This window comes from Syngnathus scovelli, chromosome 16, assembly GCF_024217435.2.
Source record: "Syngnathus scovelli strain Florida chromosome 16, RoL_Ssco_1.2, whole genome shotgun sequence".
In the NCBI taxonomy this organism is placed as follows: domain Eukaryota; kingdom Metazoa; phylum Chordata; class Actinopteri; order Syngnathiformes; family Syngnathidae; genus Syngnathus; species Syngnathus scovelli.
This window is the reverse complement of record NC_090862.1, coordinates 10,464,230-10,489,848: the sequence shown is the minus strand read 5'-3', so window position 1 is coordinate 10,489,848 and position 25,619 is coordinate 10,464,230. Positions and strand designations below refer to the sequence as shown.

The window sequence follows — 25,619 nt, the reverse complement described above, 5'->3', positions numbered from 1 at the left end:
GGCTTTTGCTGCTCTTTCATACGTTCAAGACTGTTAATGTGAACCCCCCCCCAGCACTTCTTCTCCAGCTATAAACGTCTTTGGAGCAGCGATGTCTCCATCCAGCAGGAAGTGCGAGGGCACCTGAGTGAGGTATGCACATCCAGAGCGACGACCACATAAGGGTGCTTTCCATCATTCTTAACGCACATGAAAAGTTGGGGGAGGCTCCCCCGGCCTGTTGCCTTTGTAGCTTTTGTGTTCTCTTCCACCTGAGGGCCGCACTGCTGAACATCTTAGCGGTTACCTGTGTGACATCACATACCGCTTCAAAAGAAGCCGCACTTCAAGCACTGTCATGTGGGCATTGCATCTTGAACTGTTTGGACTTGATTCAGAGACTTCACACAAACATGAATACTGACTGAAGACTAGTCGAAGACAACCACGAGCATAATGCACCCTCTGAAAATATTTGGTCCTTGTCAGGCTAATAAGTTTGGCAGACATATGCCAGCGTGTATAACTCTTCTGTCCCGTTACTTTTGTCCATATAACGTGTGGACAGTGAAGCCACAAAAGGAGCGGTGCTTCCCATTCCATATCGCAAAAGCTCACCAGCATCTTCAGAACGCGTGTGGAACATTCTATTTTTTTCTCCCTCTCTCCCTCCCAGCATTTTGTAATTTGGCATAATAGCTGACACGTGTACACGGCATGCATGTCGTGCTCCGGCCGGGCTGCAAGGAGCGCTCCATCAGAGGCGGAGAATGTGGCGGTGCAGCCCACCTGCGGGCCAGATAGTTGATACAGCCAAGCGCTCGCATCCTCTTCCTCTGCTACTGCTGCATGTTTGTTTCTTTAATCTGGCTGTTATATATATTACCGGTCCCAAACTCGTCAGCAGAACCCTGAAACAGAGCAATTAGCAAAGAGCAAATAACAAGACGTGATGAAAGCAAATGCTCCGTCGTGACCTCATTGGGGCTGCGTGCGATTCCCAAAGATGAGAATTCCTCCGTGCCAGAATAGATTTACAATGGCCGTGCCTCCTTCCAAACATATCATTAGTCTATCTTTGCCAGGGTCACGTCAGTGTCTGCCGAGACCTTTTGTTTGAGCTGCTTTTTTGTTCCTACAGTCTCCGTCAAAACAACTGCAATTGCACTTGTTTTGATGGTTAACTTTATACATTTGATAGTTTGCCTCAGGCTTTTTAAACAAGAAAGAAGGCCAAACCTGTAGAGAGGGAAGAAAATCACACGTATAGAAGATTGCCAGATTCATTTATCAGTGTGTGACGAGAACCCGGCCTCAAGGTAGTGCGTGTGCGTGTGTGTGCGCGCGTGTGTGTGTCTGTGTGTGTGTGTGCGCGTGTGCACTTGTTCCTCAGATACCTATCTCTCCCCTTTGCCCTCTCGTCCAGTCACACGGTCATTTATTCCGTTTCAAAGTCTGATCATCTCTTTGCCAGAGGCAACTGGAAACCTGTTTTAGCTCTGTAGAGGGAGGGGGGTGCTCATGGCACACGGCAAACCTGAGACATACTGAAAAGTGTATTAGCTGCCCCACTAATATTCCAAACAGCATCATGCAAAGGGGCTGGTTTTCTTCAGCTGGCAGGAAAAGTCGATTAGAACACCCATTTAACATGAGTTCCAATGCGGTCGGTTCGTTCTGAAAACAGACACGTCCTCGGTTTGTAAATATTTGTGAAGCTATTTGTGAAGTGGACCCACCTTCGGCCATCCTTTTACAGCCTCCGCTTTCAAAGGGTGAGTAGTTCTTCTTCCTTTTACTTTTGTTTGTACAAATGGCAGAGATGGGACCAAGTCACACATGTGCAAGTCTCAAGTAAGTCTCAAGTCTTAACCTTCAAGTCTCAAGTAAGTCCCAAGTCATTTTTTTCCTGGGCAAGTCAAGTCAAGTCAAGTCCAAGTCAAGTCCTTAAATAGGTCAAGTCCAAGTCAAGTCACCTTATTATTGCAATTTTACCCGCAGAATCTGATCTTAGTAGTGAAAAGACAAGATATCAGTAACTTTAAGTAACCATCATTGTCCAATGTGTCTAACCTGTTTAAAAAATATGACAATACTTTGGATGTGCACTGTAATTACTGATATTCAGTAAAATACACCATGGAATCAAACAAAAAAGAAATTACCTCATACAATGATTTATTGACAGCTCAATCTAAACAAATGAACGTCTGGCGACAGTGTCTGACACATTTGAGATGTAAATATGAAAAAATAATCTGAAAAAAATCTGAAAGAAGAAACACAAAGAGCATTAGCAACATTTTATGTTTCATCTGTAACATCTGGAGACACTAGACCTCTATATAAACTTCTATTTTCAACATTGTCAGAAATGCTTTTGTTGCATATCTCGCACTTTTGCCGTCATAAAAGTAATTGCGATAGCCGAAGGTGATGACTCACGGTACTGCTCCCGCTGACATGTTTGTGCATGTCTGATATAAAGGGGCGTGATTCTCCAATAAACACGTTCGGTAGGTAGAGAGGGCACGACTGATTGATTGACAGGGTAGTGATCCAATCATGACAACGGCATTCTCAGCCTGTGCTCCTACCGTGTTATCGATATAATTTTTTTAAATGTATTATTAATTTTATATTCAAACTGAAAACATAAACTAAATAACACTGAAGTCATTCAAGTCATCGTGTCTCAAGTCAAGTCCCGAGTCTTTAACTTCCAAGTCCAAGTCGAGTCTCAAGTTTTTTCTTTTTTTGTCAAGTCAAGTCACAAGTCATCAAAACAGCGACTCGAGTCGACTCGAGTCCATGTCACAGTGACTCGAGTCCCCATCTCTGACAAATGGCATCACTATTTTAGTGTCAGTTCGCAAAGTCAGCAAGCTATGCCAGTACTGTACATTACTTTGATCGCATATCCAAATTTATCTTACTATTGAGAATTACTACTCTGTACTTTCACTGGTTTCTTTTTCCCAAACAGAAATATTGCCTTCTCATTTGCGAGCAGCTTCTGTTGCTGCCACCTCAGGGGGTGTTGTTCATCAGTGGAAGGAAGGTGGAGACTTGAAGAAAAGGGGGAGTTTAGGAGCCCGAGAGAGCAGCGAGAGAGAGAGAGAGAGAGAGAGAGAGAGAGAGAGAGAGAGAGAGAGAGAGAGAGAGAGAGAGAGAGGAAACCTTGAATGAGGGATGAGTGGAGCTCAGCACGCAAACACACAGCAGAGCAGCCTGCAAGGACACCTCAAATCACAGCCCGCCCGGACTTGAAACCGACCAAAGGTTTGGAAGGAGAAGAAGAGGGAGCCTCGTGTGTGACAAATGTGCTGTTTGCATTGCGCACTTGTGCAAGTCACCCCCAGCCACCCCCTGACGCAACAGGTCGGCGCCCAAAGTGCACCACCGCTAACTGATGTCCGGAGGCTGCTATCAAAGCCGCGGCCCTTGGGCACCGCGCAGCCGCTCCACTCATGGGATGTAGCGCATGCAGAGTCAGGTTCAACTCAGCCAAGGCACTGTCCTTCCTCACCATGCTCCTGATCTTCACCTACTTCTTCTACTGTCTCACGGGGATCTGCCACTCGGCTCCGAGGACGTTTTACGTGGACGATGGGCGTCACAGCCCGCCGGAGCGGCCCGGGAGCGCTTCCCCGGTGGACGCGCAGGCAGTTCAGCCCCGCAGCCTCCTGGAGGACAGCAGCAGTAGCAACATGCCTGTGTCCAACACCTTTGGCAGCAAACGCTTCCCGCAGGCCATCATCATTGGTGTGAAGAAGGGAGGAACCCGCGCCTTGCTCGAATTCCTCCGGATCCACCCGGACGTCAGAGCTGTGGGAGCCGAACCCCACTTCTTTGACAGATTCTATGACAAGGGACTGGAGTGGTACAGGTAGGACACCCGATTGTCTTTCACCTGTCTTTCCAGTACTGTAGGCGTCCCAATACATTTGACTCCCTAACCCTGAAAAGCAGCAGCAGAGTGACAAAGTGCTTACGTCTGCCTCACAGTTCAGAGGCCTGAGGTTTCGTGTGCAGATAAGATTACGCGCGAGGGACCCGGGTCCCATCCAAATCTATTCGAACCCCAACATCTCGCCTAAAGTCATCGGGAATTGACTCCGGCTGACAGCTAAATTGGGCTTTCCTGCCCGGCGTAGTGATTTCAGTTTGAAGGTGGTGCGGATTAACGCCACAAAAGGAAACAGCAGCAACGCGATCCCGAGTGATGTCACCGAAAGACGACTTGTTTGTTGTCACCCAATCTCAAAACTCAGGCTGGGGAAAGGAGACGGCTTGCTGTCATCTGCAGCAACCCGCAGAGAAGTCGCCGGAAGTCATGAAGCGCGAGACGGGGAATGAACTCATTGAAGCGCAACAAGCGAGTCCTCTTTTCAAACTGCCAGCTCAGTGTCACATCTGGAACACGCACACACACTCGCACACACACTTGATTTCTTCCAGGCCCGTATGCTTGACAAGCCCTGAAAAACATCACTGAAACTTTTGACCTTACATCTTGTTGAATTGTTCATCCGCGCCATTTGAAAAAAACAAAAAAACTAAATGCAGTTGGACGCCACTGCTGAATGTAAATAATGGTAGTAAATAATAAACATTGATTGATACCAAAAGGACCCTGCAGACCTCCGCCAAGGCCGAACAATCCTTGTTTTTCATTCGGATGTCTGTCAAATACTGAAATGTGGAAAATCTTTAGCCCAGTCTTCCAAAAAAAATGCAGTTTGAGATGTGGACTAAACGCAGTCTGTACGAAAATAAACATAGTGAAAGGGAGTCCTAGTTGAAGCATAACATAAATACCAGAAATGCAATCTGCATATTTATTTCACTTCCTCATTGATGTTTTTGAAAGCTCATCAATTGCCAAACCTGCAGTCTCGACACCAGAGGTCATGTCTTGACAGCAGTGCCATTAAAACGCAGCCCAAGTCCTCAAAGGGCCAACAGCAATGTCAGCGCTGACCAAAATTGAGATTTATTCAAATCCGCATCGAGAGCCATTGCACTCTCAGCGACACTTTAATTTGGATTTTTAAAAATGAAATTACTTGGGCCAAACGTGTCCTATATAATACTTTTACACATTTAAGTTCTTTATTGCCAGTCCCAGATGAAGTCTACTGTAAAACTAAACATAAAATAGACCACATCTCTTGATTTGACCAACATCTACGCCAGTGGTTCGTAACCTTTTTGGAGGTACCGAACCCCATCTGGTTCATATGTGCATACCGATGTGTTCGGCCATCCGCTACCGGGGGGTGGGGGGGGGGGGGGGGGGGGGGGGGACTACCGCGGAATGGGTGGGGGGGTGGTATCGGTGTGTTCGGCCAGCCGCGGACGCCTGGGCGGGGGCGGGTGCGGGGCAATGACATACCAACTCTGCCTAACCCCTGGAGCCGTTCGATCGAACCCAGATTAAGAACCACTGATCTACGCGCTTAATACGCAAAGCAAAATGCCATGGACGGCTAACAAAAGTAGCATCAATGTTGCGGGTGACATTTTAGACACCTCCGTGAATGCCAGCAGCTGATTGGTGTAACAGACCCGCCTGCGCATGTTTTTTAACGGCAGCAAAGTTGTGGCTGGAGTTGGAGCTTTATGTGATGCTTAAAAGGCTGATAAAAAAAAAATGGCCAAACTCGTACACCATATGGAGGATATTATAATAAAGCAAGAACTGTGGTTCTTGCTCTTGCAAAGAGTTGAGCTGCGTCACCCTTGTTTGAAATAATTAGCTAGGCAAGGAAAGAAACAGGATGGAAGCAATGAATTACTGGAAGTCAACAAGCCTGTATGGCAGTGAAGCATGCAACAAAAAAAGATGCATTACATTTTGGCACGCCGCTGCGTCACATTTACACTTTGAACCTTTTTGTCTGAAGTGAGACGAACTGAGTGTTTTTAAAAAATAGTTCGATACTATTCTGTAGCTAGAGTAGATATCCCCTCCTGGAATCTGTGTTCTCAACCATATAGTACATGAATTAGTTTTTATTTTCTTCAAAACAGTTGTCATAAGAAGGATCCTTGTGGAATGCCACTTGTCTCTGAGAGATGCATTTAGTCCAGTTGTTAGATGTTTTAACATGCCATCGATCATAGATCTGCCATCGATTAAATATGCCCAGGTGAGAGCAGATGAAGAATATTAATGGCAATTTATTCAACGACGAGATTTCTAAAATGAATCTACAATTGTTATGATCAATGAAGTGATATTGTAATCCAACTATTAAATTCAAACATACCATAATTAACAAAGAATGCAGGTACATCTCGAGTCCTGCTGAAACCCTTAATGAGTAGGCATATAAAATATTATGACATCCTTCCAGGCCATTCACCTCATGTTGAGACAACCTCCTGTACCTCTATTACTGCATTGTTCTTCCCAGGGGGGGTAGTAAAGAAAAGAACGGTTCGCAGTATGTTTAGAATCTGTCGGTGGCAACTATGATTGGGCTTGTCGTGCGGTGCAGCCATGAAGTCACTTTGACCATTAAAACATCTTGCGCTGCTCTTTACCCTTCTTATTTCCTAACTGATATTTCTGACAAAAGCAAAAGCCATTTGAGTCCAAACGGTCCACTTGGTTGCCATAATAACAGTCAATGTGTTTTTCTTTGAAGAAAATGAAATTATAATTGCATTTGGAGAATATTTTTCAGCTCAACTTCCTGCGCAGAATGTCTTTTGTTCTGGTGCAACGGGGGCAATTCAGCCATCATGTTTTTGGGCAGGAAGTCTCTCAGCCACATCCACGTCTGCATTTAATCTGGAGATCCGGACGGTCCCCCTAGTATCAGTACTTTCATCAGGCCGGTATCACTAGAGGCGGGAAAAGCACGATAACATCTTCACCGCAGCAGGTTTCAGGCTAACTATTTTTTCCTTGTCGTTGCTGCTGATTTTCTGGCTTCAAACGCAGTCGGCTACGAGCTCAAACGCAGTCGGCTACGAGCGACTTTTTCCTCAAATTGACTTTTTTGTGCTGCAGTACGCTTTGGTCGCGCTTTACAAGCACGGGCTTATAAACAAGCCAAACATTAGTTGTTACATTGCGTGATGATGTCGTAAACTAGGTGCGGTTAGATATCAAAACAAGAAGTTGCCTCCTGGGTGCCGTCATTTGGTTCGACTTTAGTGATTTGTTAGTTATAAATTACCCTGACAAACGGGGCTCCCTTCTGTCAGCTGTGGATGATAAGACTTGATTGATCCATCACTGGGAAAATGCACGTTAAGGTAGCGGAGCAAAAGGGCAAAAAAAACATTACGAACGTGAAAATTGTAGATTGAAATCAGATCACTCGTTTGTCCTCCTGTGATATAAACAGCACCGCTGCTGCAAAGTGCCACCTCGACATCAACATGTAGACCACAACAGGAGTCCATTTACATGCACAACAACGTGCACAAGAAAGGAATCACACGATTTGTCACATTTGTCTCCTGACACCACATCCAGGAGCAAATTTATGCCGGCAAAATGTCTTTTATTGATTGCGCGCTAATAGTGAGACACATTAAGATGAGGCCGACAGCATTCATTAGTCATGAGGACATCAGACAACTTATGGTCAATTACCCAAGTGACACTTCAGTGAAGGACAAATCTTGCAGAGCGGAGGAGGAGACGCCTCATCTGCATCTGGGCACACAAACACACACACGCGCACACACTGGCAGCAATATGTCATATCGAGACAGACGTATTGATTAGTCACAGCTAAAGCGGGGACAGACAGGCGGCAATGGAACATTTGCAGCTCCTGTACATGGATAAGAATCAATTCATGGTCTTTTATCACAGAGTAGTTTGCGATTCAAATTACTTCAAGTCAACTTTAGATCAATGTGTGACTACTTGGGGCCGTTCAAGAGAATTTCCTTCTGTAATCATTCATCCGACAATCCCACTTGAAAGAGCCACTGTATTTAATCTCCTCTTTTTACTTAAACAGTGGAGCCTTGAGACGCTGGCTTAGCAGTTTTTCGAGACATTTAGTTTTTGATTTTGAACAAATGAACTTGTACCCCATGGCACCACTGTACTTCACTAACATGTATCCTACATAGTTGAAGACGCTATTTCCTCAGAGTGCGGCCTCCGCCCTAATAGACACCACCATTCCATTAATCACACGTTGAATCATTCACTGAAAACAAATAAATCCTCATGTGTGGTAAGTAAGTAGTGTTTTTCGTCTCAGTGGTGTCTACATATTTTGTTTCTTATTCAATATCATTATTATTATAAAATAACATCTCCTCCCTTACCCCTGGCAGTTTTTTTCTTCGGCGTTGACTGTTTATGGTTCCAGTCATGTCTGTGCTACAGCGTCGTTGGTATGCTAATGTTTCTATGTTCCGGAGAGCTACAGGCATACATGCCTTCACGGCGGTTTAGTCTAGTCTGCCCATGTCGTCTTTTGTCTGTGTTTTCAACTATAATCGTCTTGTAGCAGCAATTTCGTTAGGTATTCTACAAGCTCCCATCTGGTAGAGAGTCCCTCAAGGCTCCACCCAAAGTCCCCTGTCATTTCAAATAATTGTTTACATGTTTGCTTTGTTTCCTACAGATCAAATTGTAAAAAAATGACAAAATGTTCAAAGTCTCTATGAATATGGCTTTATTCTTCAGCACCTGATATAAATAACCACAATAACTTTCAAACTTTAACTTCACTTCCCTTGAACCTCCATCCATCATCACTACTAGCGAACAACGTCTTGCTATTGACACTTGAAGCCAAAGGCCAATAATGACACAGATGCAGCACAGCAACTTCTCCTTTAATCCTTTAAGTGAACCCAAGCCACATAAAAGCTCCATTTGTTTTCCAGCAGCTCTACAGTAGACGTGTTGAGAAAACGAAGCGTTTTCATTCAAAAACAGTCTGAAATCTTCTGTGACTCAACGTCACATGGTGTCTGTGAAGATGGAGGGGGTGGCTAAAATCAAACACATTTCTGTGTGAGGACGGAAAAAGATGCCACTTTGATGAGTCTAAACATGAACTGAGTGACGACGCCATCGCTGCTAACCTCACCAGCATCTTTCATCATGTGTTTAAAAAGAAGAGCTGAGCTAAGCAGTCGGCCACGCCGGTGGGGCTTTTGGGGCCAGAGGTGCTTTTGGGGGGTGCTGAAAGGTGCCTCCTGTCTTGCTCTCGCAGAAGAGGCTGGAAATCTGTAGCAAATTGCCCATAAGTGCTTCACGAGTCTTTGCGGTTACGACTGATCAGGGGCTACGGGGGAGCGTAGAGTGCCTTAGAGCGAGAACCCCGGACAATACGAGCGCAAGAGTCCGTGCTGCTTTAATCAGGGAAAATTTGGCGGCGCTTCCACGTGCAGCGATGTGTTTAGCTTATCTCTTCTCTTGATGTACCACTATTTTGAAGTGGCCTGTGTGCGTATGTGTGTGTTTAACTCACCCAGGCAAAGTTGGCCGCAAGCTCAGTAGACACCAAAGACCAAATTGAAAATGAAAAGGAGGCGGGAGTGGAAAAAAATAGTCCAACCACAGGAATACCTGTATGGAAAATTTTCAAGCTGTAGTTCTTGAATGACAAGTGATAGACACGTTTTGACTGCTGCACACGCCGGTTCCGCTTGTTGTCGGTTCCTGTTATTATCGTAACCATGGCGACCAACCTCCCATTTCCCCCTTCAACATTTTTATAATGGCGCTATACGTGGTGTCTGAAGCATTTGCTAAACATGTCGGTTTCCATGGGAGTAGACGCCAATTGACTCCTGTCTGTCATTTTGGTTTCAGGCTGCGCTCAACATTTCAAGGCGGATCACTTGCGACGGGAATGTGCTTGTGTTTGCTGCCTCTTGGGGGCGCTGTCATTTTGTCTATTTTAAAGAAAAATAAGTTGCTGTTTCCTCAGTGGAAGGAATAGTTAACCAACACCAAAGAGAGATTTCTAATGGAGCACAACCATCACCAAGTAAGAGGTTTTCCTCCATTGGCCGATGCAGCGAGACTTGTGAGGGCCGTTAGAAGTCAGGTAAGCGGTTGACACTTAGCAGTGGCTGATACAGGATTGAGTGGCGACCTCTCGAGAGTCTCGTCTTGCGTTTGCCTGAGTGGGCTGGAAAACAGGTGTTGTGCTCGATTTGGTTCCCCCGTGAGATTTTGTTCCCCCTGCCGCGGGAGCGCGCACAGCTTGTTTGGAAAGCGAAAAACCGATGCCGTACGGCGTCAGCACTGTGTTGTTTTCAATAAAAACATGAAGAATTCACGTTTGCGTCAGTCAATTTTAATTTTTATAAAGGATTATTCTCATTTGATGTCTTTAAATTCATCCGCGTTCTGCCATTGAAGCGGGGTGCATTCAAAGACCAGTCGTAAAGACGGAACACTCACTCACTTCACCAAAAAGCAACGATATAATTACGTGAGCTCTTTGCATAAACCTCGATGCAAAGAAACTCCTCCTTTTGGGTACCGGTACATGCTACAAAGAGTATATATTACAAAGGAGACTTTATTCTTAATTGTAATCATCATTCATCCATCCATTTTATTACTCAGGTATTTTCAAAGCAAATTAATATTGTTGCATTTATTAATTTGCTTTAAAATGACAGCGCAATATAATTAAAAGCTGACACTCTAGCAATGTCAAACGTGTTCATTTAAGAAAAAGCCACACACGTTTTGTGATCAAATCTTTCATAACGACAATGATTTGAGTGAATTGATTTGAATGAATAATTGAGAAGACATTTCAGTTCTGAAGGCTCCTTTTGTCCCAAGCAAAGTGAAAGGTGGTGGGATAAAAATTGTAACAGGAACGCTATATTAAATGTCAAGCCGTGAATATTTGTGCCCCCCTCCCATTTTGAGAACGGTGAGTCCTAGACTCCAGCTGTTTTTTTTCTGTCTTCCTGGGGGTCTGCTCAGGTAGTGTGGCAAATTTGAACAGGTTCCCTCATTCCTAGCCCAAGTTACAGGGGGGGAACATATCCTCACGGGGGAACATATCCTCACGGGTGCCCCGTGAGGATATGTTCCCCCCCCCCCCCCTTATTTTGAGAACGGTGAGTCCTAGACTCCAGCTGTTTTTCTTCTGTCTTCCTGGGGGTCTGCTCAGGTAGTGTGGCAAATTTGAACAGGTTCCCTCATTCCTAGCCCAAGTTACAGGGGGGGAACATATCCTCACGGGGGAACATATCCTCACGGGTGCCCCGTGAGGATATGTTCCCCCCCCTTATTTTGAGAACGGTGAGTCCTAGACTCCAGCTGGTTTTTTTTCTGTCTTCCTGGGGGTCTGCTCAGGTAGTGTGGCAAATTTGAACAGGTTCCCTCATTCCTAGCCCAAGTTACAGGGGGGGAACATATCCTCACGGGGGAACATATCCTCACGGGTGCCCCGTGAGGATATGTTCCCCCCCCCCCCCTTATTTTGAGAACGGTGAGTCCTAGACTCCGACTGTTTTTTTTTCTGTCTTCTTGGGGGTCTGCTCAGGTAGTGTGGCAAATTTGAACAGTGTTAGAGATTTGCTCACTCCAACTTATTTTGCAAGAACCACACAGAGACAAGGCAAGTTCTTTTAGACACCTGCAGGTGGAGAGATCACTCGCTACAGGAATGAAATCTGAAAAGTCTCCTTCCTGCAAGGGCATATTTATTAGGAGGAACAGAGTGGGGGTATGGGTAGGCTGGCTAAAGCCCTTGCCCTCTAGTCTAAACATGTCAGGGGATGTTTTATGACCTTGTGATAAGGAGGACAAGGTAAGGTATTTATTACCTGTTGCACTCCAACATAATCCTACGATAAAGATAACCTGGACAACCCTAACAAACAGGTTCCCTCATTCCTAGCCCAAGTTACAGGGGGGGAACATATCCTCACGGGTGCCCTGTGAGAATATGTTCCCCCCCATTTAAAACGGTGTAAATGTAAATAAATGATTTGTGCACTGATAACTTTACAATATTGGATGTTAAATAAATAAATAAATAAACAAATAGATAATAATGTTTTTTAATAAAGTTTAAAGTCATTATTTTTATGTAAGTTATATGATAAAGAAACAAAGTTGTTTGACCCAAATAAGGCCAAAGACATTGATAAAGTGCATTAATAACAGTATCACTGCACAAATCATCAGAAAAAAAAAACAGTTGGAGTCTATGACTCACCGTTCTCAAAATGGGGGGGGGGGGGGGGGGGAGGGGGGGGGGGAACATATCCTGCACGGGTGCCCCGTGAGGATATGTTCCCCCCCTGTAACTTGGGCTAGGAATGAGGGAACCTGTTCAAATTTGCCACACTACCTGAGCAGACCCCCAGGAAGACAGAAAAAAAACAGCTGGAGTCTAGGACTCACCGTTCTCAAAATAAGGGGGGGGAACATATCCTCACGGGGCACCCGTGAGGATATGTTCCCCCCCTGTAACTTAGGCTAGGAATGAGGGAACCTGTTCAAATTTGCCACACTACCTGAGCAGACCCCCAGGAAGACAGAAAAAAAAACAGCTGGAGTCTAGGACTCACCGTTCTCAAAATAAGGGGGGGGGGGGAACATATCCTCACGGGGCACCCGTGAGGATATGTTCCCCCGTGAGGATATGTTCCCCCCTTGTAACTTGGGCTAGGAATGAGGGAACCTGTTCAAATTTGCCACACTACCTGAGCAGACCCCCAGGAAGACAGAAAAAAAAAACAGCTGGAGTCTAGGACTCACCGTTCTCAAAATAAGGGGGGGGAACATATCCTCACGGGGCACCCGTGAGGATATGTTCCCCCGTGAGGATATGTTCCCCCCCTGTAACTTGGGCTAGGAATGAGGGAACCTGTTCAAATTTGCCACACTACCTGAGCAGACCCCCAGGAAGACAGAAAAAAAACAGCTGGAGTCTAGGACTCACCGTTCTCAAAATGGGAGGGGGGCACAAATATTCACGGCTTGACTTTTAATATAGCGTTCCTGTTACAATTTTTATCCCACCACCTTTCACTTTGCTTGGGACAAAAGGAGCCTTCAGAACTGAAATGTCTTCTCAATTATTCATTCAAATCAATTCACTCAAATCATTGTCGTTATGAAAGATTTGATCACAAAACGTGTGTGGCTTTTTCTTAAATGAACACGTTTGACATTGCTAGAGTGTCAGCTTTTAATTATATTGCGCTGTCATTTTAAAGCAAATTAATAAATGCAACAATATTAATTTGCTTTGAAAATACCTGAGTAATAAAATGGATGGATGAATGATGATTACAATTAAGAATAAAGTCTCCTCTGTAATATATACTCCTTGTAGCATGTAACGGTACCCAAAAGGAGGAGTTTCTTTGCATCGAGGTTTATGCAAAGAGCTCACGTAATTATATCGTTGCTTTTTGGTGAAGCGAGTGAGTGTTCCGTCTTTACGACTGGTCTTTGAATGCACCCCGCTTCAATGGCAGAACGCGGATGAATTTAAAGACATCAAATGAGAATAATCCTTTATAAAAATTAAAATTGACTGACGCAAACGTGAATTCTTCATGTTTTTATTGAAAACAACATAGTGCTGACGCCGTACGACGCCGTACGGCATCGGTTTTTCGCTTTCCAAACAAGCTGTGCGCGCTCCCGCGGCAGGGGGAACAAAATCTCACGGGGGAACCAAATCGAGCACAACACCGGCTCCAGCCGTCCAACCCCTTGCCACACCCTCCCCGCCGCAATGGGATGAGCGGTATAGAAAATTGATGCATGGATGATTTGTTGTGTCTGTGCTATACATAACATTTCCGTTGGGATTTAAAAAAGGCACATCAGACATGACTATACTTTTTTGGTGGTGGCAGGGTGTGGCCTGTGGTTGTTGCTTGTGGTTGGTGTGCCAGCAAATTTCTTAAATGCCGCTAATAAGGACGGCTTCGAGTGGCTACGTTGTTGTTTTTTAATTCCGTTTAGGTTCACGACTCAAAGTAGAACAAAACAATCTGAGTTTGGAAATGGTTGTTGCTAAATAACAAATAAAAGGAACCAGACTGTAACACTGCTTGCTATGTTTCAGGAACTTGATGCCTCGAACGCTGGAGGGTCAAATCACCATGGAGAAGACCCCCAGCTACTTTGTCACAAAGGAGGCGCCGAGCCGCGTCTGCACTCTGAACTGCCAAACCAAACTCATCGTGGTGGTCCGGGATCCCGTGACCCGAGCCGTGTCTGACTACACGCAAACTCTTTCCAAGAACCCGGGCCTCCCCTCGTTCCAGAGCCTGGCCCTGAGGAACGCTTCAATAGGCCCGATTGACACCTCGTGGAGCGCCGTTCGCATCGGCCTCTACGCCAAACATCTGGAGAACTGGCTTCAGCACTTCTCCCTGTCACAATTTCTTTTTGTTTGTGGCGAACGGTTAGTGTCCAATCCCGCTGGCGAGATGGCTCGGGTTCAGGACTTCTTGGGCCTGAAGAGGGTTGTTTCCGACAAGCACTTCTACTTCAATCAGACCAAAGGTTTCCCTTGCTTGAAGAAACCCGAGGGGAGCAGCAGGCCTCGCTGTTTGGGCAAGTCAAAGGGGAGGCCGCATCCCCACATTCCGAGCGCCGTCCTGCAGAAACTCAGAGATTTCTACAGACCCTATAACCGACGCTTTTACCAGATGAGCGGGCAAGATTTTGGATGGGACTGACAGCGGGACAGTAGCCCAGACAAAAAAAAAACTGATTCTGACTTTGTCTCAGGAACCGGATGTGATGCAGCATCTTCCAAGTGAACCTCCTTCAGGGTATCCAGGATCACATGAAAAAGGAATCACGTTTCTCCCAAGCAGCCAGTTTATAAATAAATAAATAAATAAATAAACAAACATGATTAAATGAACGAACAAATGAATGAATCACACAAGTACGATTATGAAATTCAATGATAAATAGTCTCAGACAATGTGGTCCGGCTTCAACAGAACAGAGTGCTCAGCTATTATTAGCACTGTGATAACAAAATGAAAATACAATTGCTTATCTTCCTTACAGGAGCAAACAATCCGGATCGAACAATCGAACCAAATCAAGAACTAATACCTGCATGGAGCTTCGAGCAGGCATTGAGCACAAGAAAAGAACAAAAGACATTTCACGAAAACGGTGGAAACAACCACCATGACGTGCGACTGCTTTGCTGTCGCGTAAAAGCCGCCGACGCCGCTGAACTACAGCACTACCTTTGCTCATTTGTTGAACCAAAGGGAAAAAATTGCCTCAAAGTCTATTTTGGATTTTGATAAGCTGATATTTATAGTTGATGTTGATTTACTGATAACTGAAAGATTTTTTATGTATTTATGACACATCAAGACCTGAAAAAAATGCCTTATTGACATTTCCGTTCTTGTATGCAGTATTAAGCTAAGTGGATTGTTCTTATTTTCACGAACATTTACCCATCAGAAGGAAATGTGTTTTAGGTTACAGGGTGCCAACTGTGTTTCATTTTAAACTCCGTATTCAAGTTGTCATTCTCAGTGTTGTAAAGTTCTGTTCTGTTTTCCATGACTGCCAGCGTCCCTGCTTCATTTGTTGGCCCGGCCTCACAGAAAAGGTTTTGCTCGAGCCGTATTGGAATTGAAACCACTTGTCCCGCCTCGCAATCTCATGCACTTGGTGACACTTCCGTACATTTAAGCCACATGTGCAATCGCAGGCCTTTCATTATGACCGTGGGGCTCCGAATTAGTCGGTATCCGTTTGTGACACACCGCCAGCCTGTACCGAAACGACACAACAAACAAAAAACAAACCTCCCAAAGTTGTGATCAGAAAAAAAGGTGTATGAAGCCCAAGGGGGGGCCAAAGGCGAATGTCAATTTGACAAATTCAAGTGAGTCATCTAAATGTGGTTACTCAGAAATTTAATTCATTTTGACTGCCTTAATACCCAGTCATTGCTTCATTTCTCAACTGACACTGAGTGCAGTGCAAGTGGCACATTCTGTGTTGAGAGCCTTGGCGCTTCCCATTAAAAATGCTTTGTTTTCTTCTTGCTTTCTCCTCTTCAATGGGAAAACTGCTTCAAACTTGAAATCTACTGAAATTGTGGGAGGGACTACACAAATGTGTCCCTGAGGTTCACACAGACTTTTTTTTCCCGCTGGGTAACTGTATAGGTGCGAAAGGTCTGCTCAGTGTGTGCATGTTGGCCCAACTTTGCAGGCAAACCGCTTTGGCCGTGCTCCTGGTCACCACACACCCTCTCTAATTGCGCTCGACATTTCTGTCACATTCGCCCTCAGTTTTATGGGTCTGGTAGCGGTGTTTCAGTGGGCCCCCACCAAAATTCATAAGCGCTCGGGCCAAAGCCGATAATGTCTTTCACTGTGTAGCGATCGGCCTGCGACGGGCCTGAAGCGTCTTTGCAATGCCATCTGTGAAATCCGTTAGCATCAATGGCTTTGGTTGTCACTAAAGCCCGCTAATGATGTGACAAATGCAATTGCGGCGACCGGTGAGAGGAACAAACGAGGCGCGCCAACGTAGGCAACGCTTGAGTTGAAGGTGTCAACGGCACGGCCTCGCTTCCCCAACGCTTTGCACTCAGGGCTGACAACGAGGCACTCTAAAGAGGTCACGCCAGCTCGGCAAATCAAAAGCCTCACTGTTGACAGTCTTTGCATGTTTTGAGTCGTTTTAACTTTTACAATGTCATTTCTGAATTCACTTTACAGGCTTTTGAATTAAAAACAAAAATACTTGATGGGAAAAACAAATCGCTGCCTTTTCATTGAGAAAGGTTCAGTTGTGGAACCTTTTGAGCTGGAAGGTCGCTTCTGAGGCTTTAAATGCATACCAGCAATTCCTCCCATTGTGGATTGATTTGCATGAGTGGAAATTGGGCCTCTGTGGCTATTTGAAATCAGGCGTGAGGAGAAATTTTCTGTCATGACTCCTCCTTGACAAGGAAAAAAGGTTGGTTTCTTCAAAGCAGGTTGAAAAAAAGCATGATTAGAAAATTTAGTGGTTTCTCTTGTGAGGAGCCACAAATGAAGACGCTTGTGGGACTAATTTTCCATCTTGGACCGCAGTCTCCTTCAATCGGACCATTTTTCTCTCTTCTTTGTGGTTTGTGGGCCTCGCCGAATCTCAACTTGTGACTCCCAACAACCAAAATTGACGGGAAAGTCATTTGGTTCGCAGAGAACAGACGTTCTCAAACCAAATGAAGGAATGTTCGACTCTTACGGGAGCTCCAGTTTGCCTTTTCCCAAACGAGGATTGTTTGTCTGGAAACGTTTCAATGTAGGCTTGTTTACCAAAAATTATGCTCTGACTCAAGTTGAGTGAGATGCCTGCTGCACTTTTACGACAAGGGCTCCGCTGCCAAATGAACGGAAAACTCTCACACTGAGTGAGGCCTCAAAGTAAAAATATGCCTAATGGGGAAGCGTGGAAGCAGTTTGGGATGTGGCTTTCTTTGGAGGAATCTACAAGACACTTTGAAGGGCGCCGTGTGCTCCCTGATGCTCGGCACACTTTGCTCCTCCATCTGGGCTCCTGAGAGCGATTTGCACCTCGCTTTCATGCTTGTTTTGCTTTTTATTCTCTGCCCAAATCAAAGCAGCTTAACTCAGCATGCTTTCAATATGAAGAACGGTCGCCAGCCACTTGTTGGATGTGTTTACTCACGCAAGGAGACGTCGAAGAGGTGACTTGACTTCATCTCGCAAGTTGCGCACTGCGGCAAGTCTGCTTACTGTGCGATTACTTTCACGCATACCGCCATTGTGATGGGAAAACACATACTCGTGGATTTAATTCACCATTTCTCCCATAAGGATCTTCTGCAATCACTGCTATAGCCTGGTTTTCAAATATATCAAACTGTGGCAACACTGGCAACAGCCTCAAGGGCCAATCACACAAAAAGCCTTGTCTTAAACATTCTACGAGGTCATGTCAGATTTCAATCACTGCTCTGTATTAAATATATTTTTAGAAAAGGCAACAACACAACGCCCAAGTAACTCCTCTCATGAACCCTTCTGCTTTCTCTCCTCGTAAAAACTTTAATTTCTTTGGTCAAGGTTTAAGTAGACTTCAAGAACAATGTAGAAATGCAACAAGAATGTCAGTATGTGCCTATTTCTGTACAAGGGAGACGTAAATCACTTTTCCACTACTGGAGCTGCTGTGCTCTTTGTTAAGCGCATTTTCCCTCGCTGCCTTTTTTTGGCATCAGTGCACCTGGCGTGAGGTCACTGCCCAGTAACATCACGACGGGCTGCAGGCTCGGTCCCACGTCGGATGCCCGTTCACAGATTTCTGCATGCGCTGAATGCTGAAGCAGAGCTGGGCCAAGCTCTAAGTACTAAATTGAAAATGAAATGGGTCCCAAGCACGAGCCTTGGGGCACCCCTTTGGTAAGTTTCTTGGATCAAACACCTGTTGTTGATTTGATGCTTCAGAAACATTCAACTGTTGCACATTGAAAAGTCTAGAAATCAACTGAAGTTCACACGTGATGGTTTACACAGTACTGCCTTTTCGATTCAACCCGAAGCTTAAACATACGTCTCTTACAAAAGTGCACAGAGTGACTTGTGTGCAGCTCGACAAGCCCTCCAGGTGAGCGACGATGCACAGGCACTCACGTTACAGCCGTGCCACTTCTGATTGATCCTGAAAGCAGAGAGGCCTGTGGGAACGCACCGTAACCCAATCGGGAGCAGATGTGCATCAATAGGACGTCTGCAGAGTCCAAATCTCCAAGCATTAACAGCAACACAATCATTATTTTTATTTTCAAAGCAGACAACGCAGCTGGAATGGAAAATGAATCTCGCAGTGTATCCATCTTTTGTCCTGATACAGAAAGCTGGTGTCAGAGCGTGACTCCATCCAAACGCTGGCGGGGGAAAACGTGTCCCGACTGATCCAACAAGTGGCCTCATGTGGTCTGTGTTTCTCGAGGAACAACAGATGGTCGCTGCGAAACCGAGCCCAGCACAAACATCAACTTGAACTCTGTTTTTGAAGCGGACCTTCCATGAAGGGTTGGCACCTGGATTGGATTTCTGAAAGAAATCCTGTAAATTTTGACCATTGAATCGACCTTTTTGTTTGTAAGCAATGGCGCTCATTGCCGATCTAACCCAAAATAAAAATCACCCTTCTACCCTGCAATTGTATAGCTCTAATTAGTAAAAATGACACTTATTAGTTATTTGTTTTATTAATTGCTTCACCTAATAGCAGGGCTTTATTATTTTTTTATTTATTGTCAACGTTTTTTATGTCATGGACACCTGGGGGCAGTATTAGGAGGAAAAGGGGGAATAAATAATTAGGTTCCGTTTGCCTATGTAGAATAAAAACAAGTCATTTAATTATTCACAGTCTCTAAGAATAACCAAATGTAGTAATGTAAAGTGTAATGTCAAACAACTTACTTGATTCCTTAGAGTGTGGTGGCTGGTGGGCGCTTTGCTTGTGCTTCTGCTGCTTCCTGCTCTTGGCTGGGTTCGATTTTGATGTTTTTTAGACTTGGCGTGATTTTACCTTCATATTTGAGGAGAATCTTCGCTGGGCACAGGGAGCAGCTAGCATAAAATGGATCGCCTGGGCATGGTCTTAGCCGCAGCGTATTTCTCCTGTTTTAACCCATCCATCCAACCATTTTCTATACTGCTTGTCCCCATGGGCTTCGCGGGCATGCTCGAGCCTATCCCAGCACTCATTGGGCTGGGGACACCCTGAACCGGTTGCCAGCCGATCGCAAAGTACACAGAGACAAACAACCATCCACACTCGCACCTAGGGGCAATTTGGAGTGGTCTATCGGACTACCAAGCATGTTTTTAGGATGTGGGAGGAAACCGGGGTGCCCAGAGAAAACCCATGCGGGCACAGGGAGAACATGCAAACTCCACACAGGGAGGATCAAAGGTGGAATCGAACCGGCACCCTGCTAAGTGTGAGGCGGACGCGCTAACCAGTGCGCCACCGAGCCGCCCCGTCGTCGTTTGAACATGTCGAGCGTTTTTATTTTGTCTTTACTGGCTTGTCATCTGTAGCGCCCTCGTCATCTGTCTCTCCACCCATTTTCACGACATAATTTCACTCTTTTTAGTCACTGGATCCTTTCCTTATCCTACACACGCTCCGTTTTCACTTCATCATTCCGAATTAGCCGTCACTGCCCGCCGCCCCACCACCACAAATGAGTATGCTAGAGCCAATAAGGCTGTGCACAAGTTTTTGGACGTAGGCACACTACAATTAAACTGAAATACACATTTTGCACAACATGTACGAAAATCCGAGACATCTCAGTGTCCCGGATTTTTTTTTTTCCGGGACAGACCATGAAAATCCAGGACAATCAAGAAAATCCGGCACAGGTGGCAATACTACTTCCATGTGAGTTAATTTTGATCCCTTTTAAGTTGTCTGCCAAACTCAGTATAAAACATAGAGAATTTGTGTTGTAAACAAGCACCTGCTTTATAATCGCCGCTGCTAGCTTAATCTAACACATACAGAACAGCACCAAAGATGTGCTAACGTTAGCGTTAATAGCTATGGACAGACTCACATTCTTTATCCTCTGCAAGAACACACTCACTTGTCTGTATGACTGTATTACACTGCCTCCTGGTGGCCAAGTATACCAGAATTTTCCAGAATGTTCTATTTAGTTATCCATCCATCCATTTTGTTACTACAAACTAACAAAAATAAGAAAAAAATGTCTGTACAATTTTCATTACTAAAGAATGCATACGTTTTAAAGATGTAAAACATGAATAAATACAAATCAAATGCACTTTAGATTCTCATGATTTACAAGTAAAAGGAATCCAGTAGATCCACAATTTAGTATATGCCGATTTATTGAAATGCACACAGAAAAGGATTAGGGCCAGTGAAGAAAAAAAATGAGGGTACAGCATACAGTATTCTGACTTTTTTCTTCCTCAAAATTCTGACTTTTAAGTGAGAATTCCCACTTTAATGTCAGAATTCTCACTTTAAAGTCAAAATTCTGTTGTTGAAAACTCTAAATCCACGTTGCCCGCAGGAACGTTCGAAAGAGAACTCACCAGTGATGCACATTGTGATTTAGGAATGTTTTACAAATGATTATTTGAAAATATACAGAGATTTGGAGGTTTCCCTGATAATTTGTTGCTTGGTGTCTTCAGTATAATGTTCGTAGAATTTGGACAGCCTCGGCTTACCGTGGTTATTGAATATTAAAATGGCTTTTATCATGATTGTTGCTGAGTGTTTGCTATTGAGATTCAACAACCTCATTATATGTTGATACACTATTAAAAAAAAATGTTTTGGGTATAAAACGGTCATTTGAGTTGGAAAAACTTTAATATAAGGCAGTCATTTATGATAACAATGTTAGCGCAACAAAGCAAGCAAGTTGATTTTACTTGCCTTAAAAAAAAAAAAAAGGCACACTTTTTGTTTACACCGTCCGTCAAAAAGGCGCTATCATTTCTCCCTGCTGGTCAAAATTGGCATTGGCCTGTAAAGGAAAATTCTATGGCGCTAGATTAGGGTCGAAAGCTTTGTAGTTGAAAAAAACAAAACTCGTATTTGGAAAAAAACGAACTGAAAATAAACGTGCTGATCTTAAAACTTGAAAATAACACAATGTATTCAAAATAAAAATACTTGTTTGAAAGTTTTTTCGAGTTGAAAATAGTTTTCAAGTATTTAATTTTTTAAATAAACTATTTATTTTCAGGTTACACCTGAATTTATTTCTCAAGATTTTAGGTATTTTTTCAGTTGCATGTTTTTACGGAAGAAGATTAGGGCCAGTGAAAAAAAAAAAAAAAACGAGGGGTGACAGGATTCTGACTTTAAAGTCAGAATTATGACTTTGAAGTCCCCTAATCCTCTTCCGTATGTTTTATATTCTCAGATTCATCTTTTTTTTTTTTCCAGGTTCAACTGAAAGCGACAGCGCTTTCAGGGAACGGAGGAACTAAAACAAATGAAACTTGACGCCTATATACGGCATAGTCATGACATTGCCAGCCTTAGATTTGATGCCTGTGACAAATCTATATTTAAATACCCATTTGTGACAGTATTGAGCACAAAAAGAGATCTAAGGGCGATCGAATTAGCCACATTTTGCAGTTCAGCAGCCACATTTCAAGTAGTATTCTGCCCGATTTTGACACGGCTCTTTGAAAGCAGCGCGGTGTCCTGCTGTTTGTGTGTGTGTATATATATATATATACTTTCATATCAGTATATATATATATATATATATACTGATATGAAAGAGACCTCGGACGACAACTGTTGCTCAAATCTGTGTCTGTATTCAACTGACGCCCGAGCGTCATGACGTCACACAACCCAGCATAACATCTCTAACATCTCCCCTTTTATACACGGTAACTTATACACGAAGATCAAATTTAACTTCCAACAATATGTCTCCCCCACTTGTCTTTACATATCATCAAACACTTAAACAACTCCTAACTCGCATTTCAAAGAACAACATGTAACGTCTTTTTTTTTTTTTTTTTCACACATTTGTCCCCGTCAACAACCCAATTGACCTCAAGGCCCCACAGTACCCACAGCTCACAAGTCCAGTCTCTTCGGCACCCTTACAAGCCTGCCACTGGCCGTCCTGCGCCCTGGCACAGGTGTATGTAGAGGCGATCCATTCTGAGGCTGGTGACGTTCAGATGCTCAGCCTGATTTATCTGTTCAGTGTCCACTTGTGCTCTCTGCATGCAGCAAACAGTTTGTTTTGTATATCTCGTGCCAGGCCCCTGCGGTGAAGCCGTGGCCCTACTCAAGCTCATGTCGGGCCCTGGCTTGTACACCACCTTCAGATTGTAGCCCTGTAGTGTGAGCAGCATGCTCTGGAGTTGTTTGGGCGCTGAGAGGAGTGGCTTGGTGAAAATGGAGATGAGTGGCTTGTGGTCGGTTTCCGCTGTGATCTCCCCCCGCCCATACAGGTAGTAATGAAATCGCTGGCACGCGAACACTATGCTCAGACATTCCTTTTCGATTTGTGCATAGTTCCGCTCCGTCTGAGTAAGTGCCCGTGACGCAAAGCTTACCGGCTGATCCTCCTGCAGTAGGCAACAGCCAAGTCCCTTCTGACTCACGTCACTCTGTATGGTGACTGGCTTGGTCACATCGTAGTATCGCAGGATAGGGGCCGACGTGACGAGTCGCTTAATCTCCTCGACTGCTGCGTCGTGTTTCGGCAGCCAATGCCATGGAACATCCTTGTCCAACAATCTCCGTAGTGGCTCACACACCTCAGAGAGGCGTGGCATGAACCTTGAGAGGTAGGTCACAAACCCAATGAATCGCTGCACGGCCTTGGCGTCCTCGGGGTGTGGCATGTCCTGGACCGCTCTGATTTTCTCCGGGTCTGCTCTAAGGCCCTCCGCTGATAGGATGTGTCCGTGAAATTTGAGCTCTTTGACCTTGAACACTAGTTTCTTTAAACTCAGTCTCAGCTTTACCTCCCTGCATCTTTGCATGAGCGCTAACAGCTTTGCATCATGGTCCCGTGTGGCTATCTTATCTGTCCCCCCACACCCCACAATCAATATGTCATCCGCTATAGGTTCCACCCCATCTAGCCCTGCCAGTAGCTCATGCTGGTTTCGCTGGTAAATCTCTGGGGCCACAGACACTTCAAACGGCAGCTTTAACCACCGCTTCCTGCCCCACGGTGTCCAGAACGTGGTGGTGTAACTGCTCTCTTTGTCTAATCTGCACTGTAGAAATGCATCCCTTGCATCTACTAGTGTAAAGACGCGGGCCCTGGGCAGCTTATGCAACACATCTTCAAGTGTTGGCATAATGTAGTGGGACCTCTTTAGAGCCCGATTTAATGACTTGGGATCTATGCAAATTCTCAACTTTTCTGCCTGCCTGACAATCACCATGTTGCTAATCCACTCAGTAGGCTCAGACACTGACGTTAGGTGGCCATCCGCCTCATACCTATCCAACTGGGCCTTGACTGCCTCCCTGAAGGCCACCGGGACGTTGCGTGGGGAAGCCTGTACTGGGGGTACATTAGTATCTAACTCAAAATGAACATCCCCTGGGAGTGACTCAAGTGGATCGTTGAAAACATCTACATACGTCTGTACAAGGTTCTGTCTGGTTAATGGCCCTGAGCTGCCGTGTCCCACCATAAGAAGTTCTTCTGGGATGGTGAAGTGCACCAAGCCTAGCCGCTCGGTTGTTTCGCCTGACAACAGAGGTCTCTGTCCACTTCTCACTATTTCGAACCTTAGCCTGTGTACTCTTCCCTTCACTACGCACTTTGTGCGGAATATGCCCGTGGATTGCATGGATTGGCCCGAATACAATACCAGCCTAGGTAGTAGTTTTGCCCCAGGGTCGAGTCTCCTCATGTCTTTTATGCTCATGACATCACACGTGACCCCCGAATCTATCTGGCACCTCTGAAACCAACCATTCATTTTTAAGTTAACAAACCATTTCTTCCCCCGCCCCTGAACTGCCCCTATGCTCTCCGCTGTGTAAATGTGTGCCTCCATGTCAGACCTGTCCGTGTCCTCAGGTACTTCACCGTCTGCCGCGTGCAGCTGTCTCGTGGCTTGGCCCCTCTTCATGCAAACTTTGGCAAAATGATTTGCGGTCCCACAGCTCCTACAGTTTTTTCCAAAGGCTGGGCAAAATTCACGGCCACGCCTGTGCGTGTTGCCGCAGAATCTGCACGTAGCGCTGTCATATGTGTTCGGTGTCTGATTTCGAATTCTGTCCGGACGCTCCTGCCTGGGCGGGGGACGTGGCCGCGGGCCATCCATTGTGTGCACCATCTCTGGAGGCCTGCCCTGCGTGATTGCTTGTATCCTCGTGTCTGTCATCTCTGCTGTTCTGCATATATCTATGGGCGATGCTAGTGTGAGATCTTTTTGTCTGAGCAACCGGCGGCGCACACTTTCATCACTCACACCCAGCACCAGCCTGTCTCTGATCAAGTCCTCTTTGAGTTGTCCATACTCACATGAAGCAGCTTTCTCCCTCAGTTTCGTTACGAACACATCAATCGGCTCCCCTTCATCTTGCTTGCAGTTTCCAAAAACAAATCTCTCAAATATGACGTTCCTAAATGGTTTGAAGTACTCCTCCAAAGCATCAAGAATAACTTTTACATCCTTCCCTTGGTCTGCCGTGAGTCCCAAGTTATGCTTGTATATGTGACGACATTCATTACCCATTATTCTCCGTAGGGTTGCTGCTTGCACTGGTTGCTCTTTCTCTGATAATCCAGTAAATAGTCCTCAAATTCCCCTCTGAAATTGTCCCAATTGTTTGCGAGGTCGCCGCTCATCTTCATCTCCTCCGGCGGCGGTATATTCGTTGCCATGGTGGGTGGTGTCGCTAGACTAGCAGGTTGCTAACCGCCGTTCCGCCTGTCTTTGCTATCTGTCCGTCTGTCCCTCTTCACCCTCTTTCACTGGCCCCGCCGTGAAGCACAGCGCCGTCCAGCCAAACTGTGGTCGGGTCCAGTCGCTTCTGACACCATGTTTGTGTGTATATATATATATACTGATATGAAAGAGACCTCGGACGACAACTGTTGCTCAAGTCTGTGTCTGTATTCAACTGACGCCCG

General features: G+C 45.1%; 1 protein-coding gene and 1 long non-coding RNA gene across 2 annotated transcripts; one reads left to right on the top strand and one right to left on the bottom strand.

Moving 5' to 3' along the window:
- Positions 1-114: 114 nt before the first annotated feature.
- Positions 115-25,017, top strand: LOC125983413 (heparan sulfate glucosamine 3-O-sulfotransferase 6-like). Its single transcript, XM_049744628.2, has 2 exons — positions 115-3,868; positions 14,037-25,017. Exons 1-2 carry the CDS (start codon positions 3,450-3,452, stop codon positions 14,653-14,655), a joined length of 1,038 nt encoding a protein of 345 aa, XP_049600585.1. The 5' UTR covers positions 115-3,449; the 3' UTR covers positions 14,656-25,017.
- LOC125983452 (uncharacterized) lies at positions 7,442-10,457 on the bottom strand. The gene is made up of 2 exons (XR_007486711.2): positions 9,444-10,457; positions 7,442-9,199 (listed from the first exon to the last, which is right to left on the bottom strand). It is a non-coding gene; the product is annotated as an uncharacterized lncRNA (long non-coding RNA).
- Positions 25,018-25,619: the final 602 nt, after the last annotated feature.

Coding starts and splice junctions, on each gene's coding strand:
- LOC125983413 (XM_049744628.2), top strand. CDS start 3,450: ATGGGATGTAGCGCATGCAGAGTCAGGTTCAACTCAGCCAAGGCACTG. Junction 3,869..14,036: donor AAGGGACTGGAGTGGTACAG/GTAGGACACCCG, acceptor GCTATGTTTCAG/GAACTTGATGCCTCGAACGC.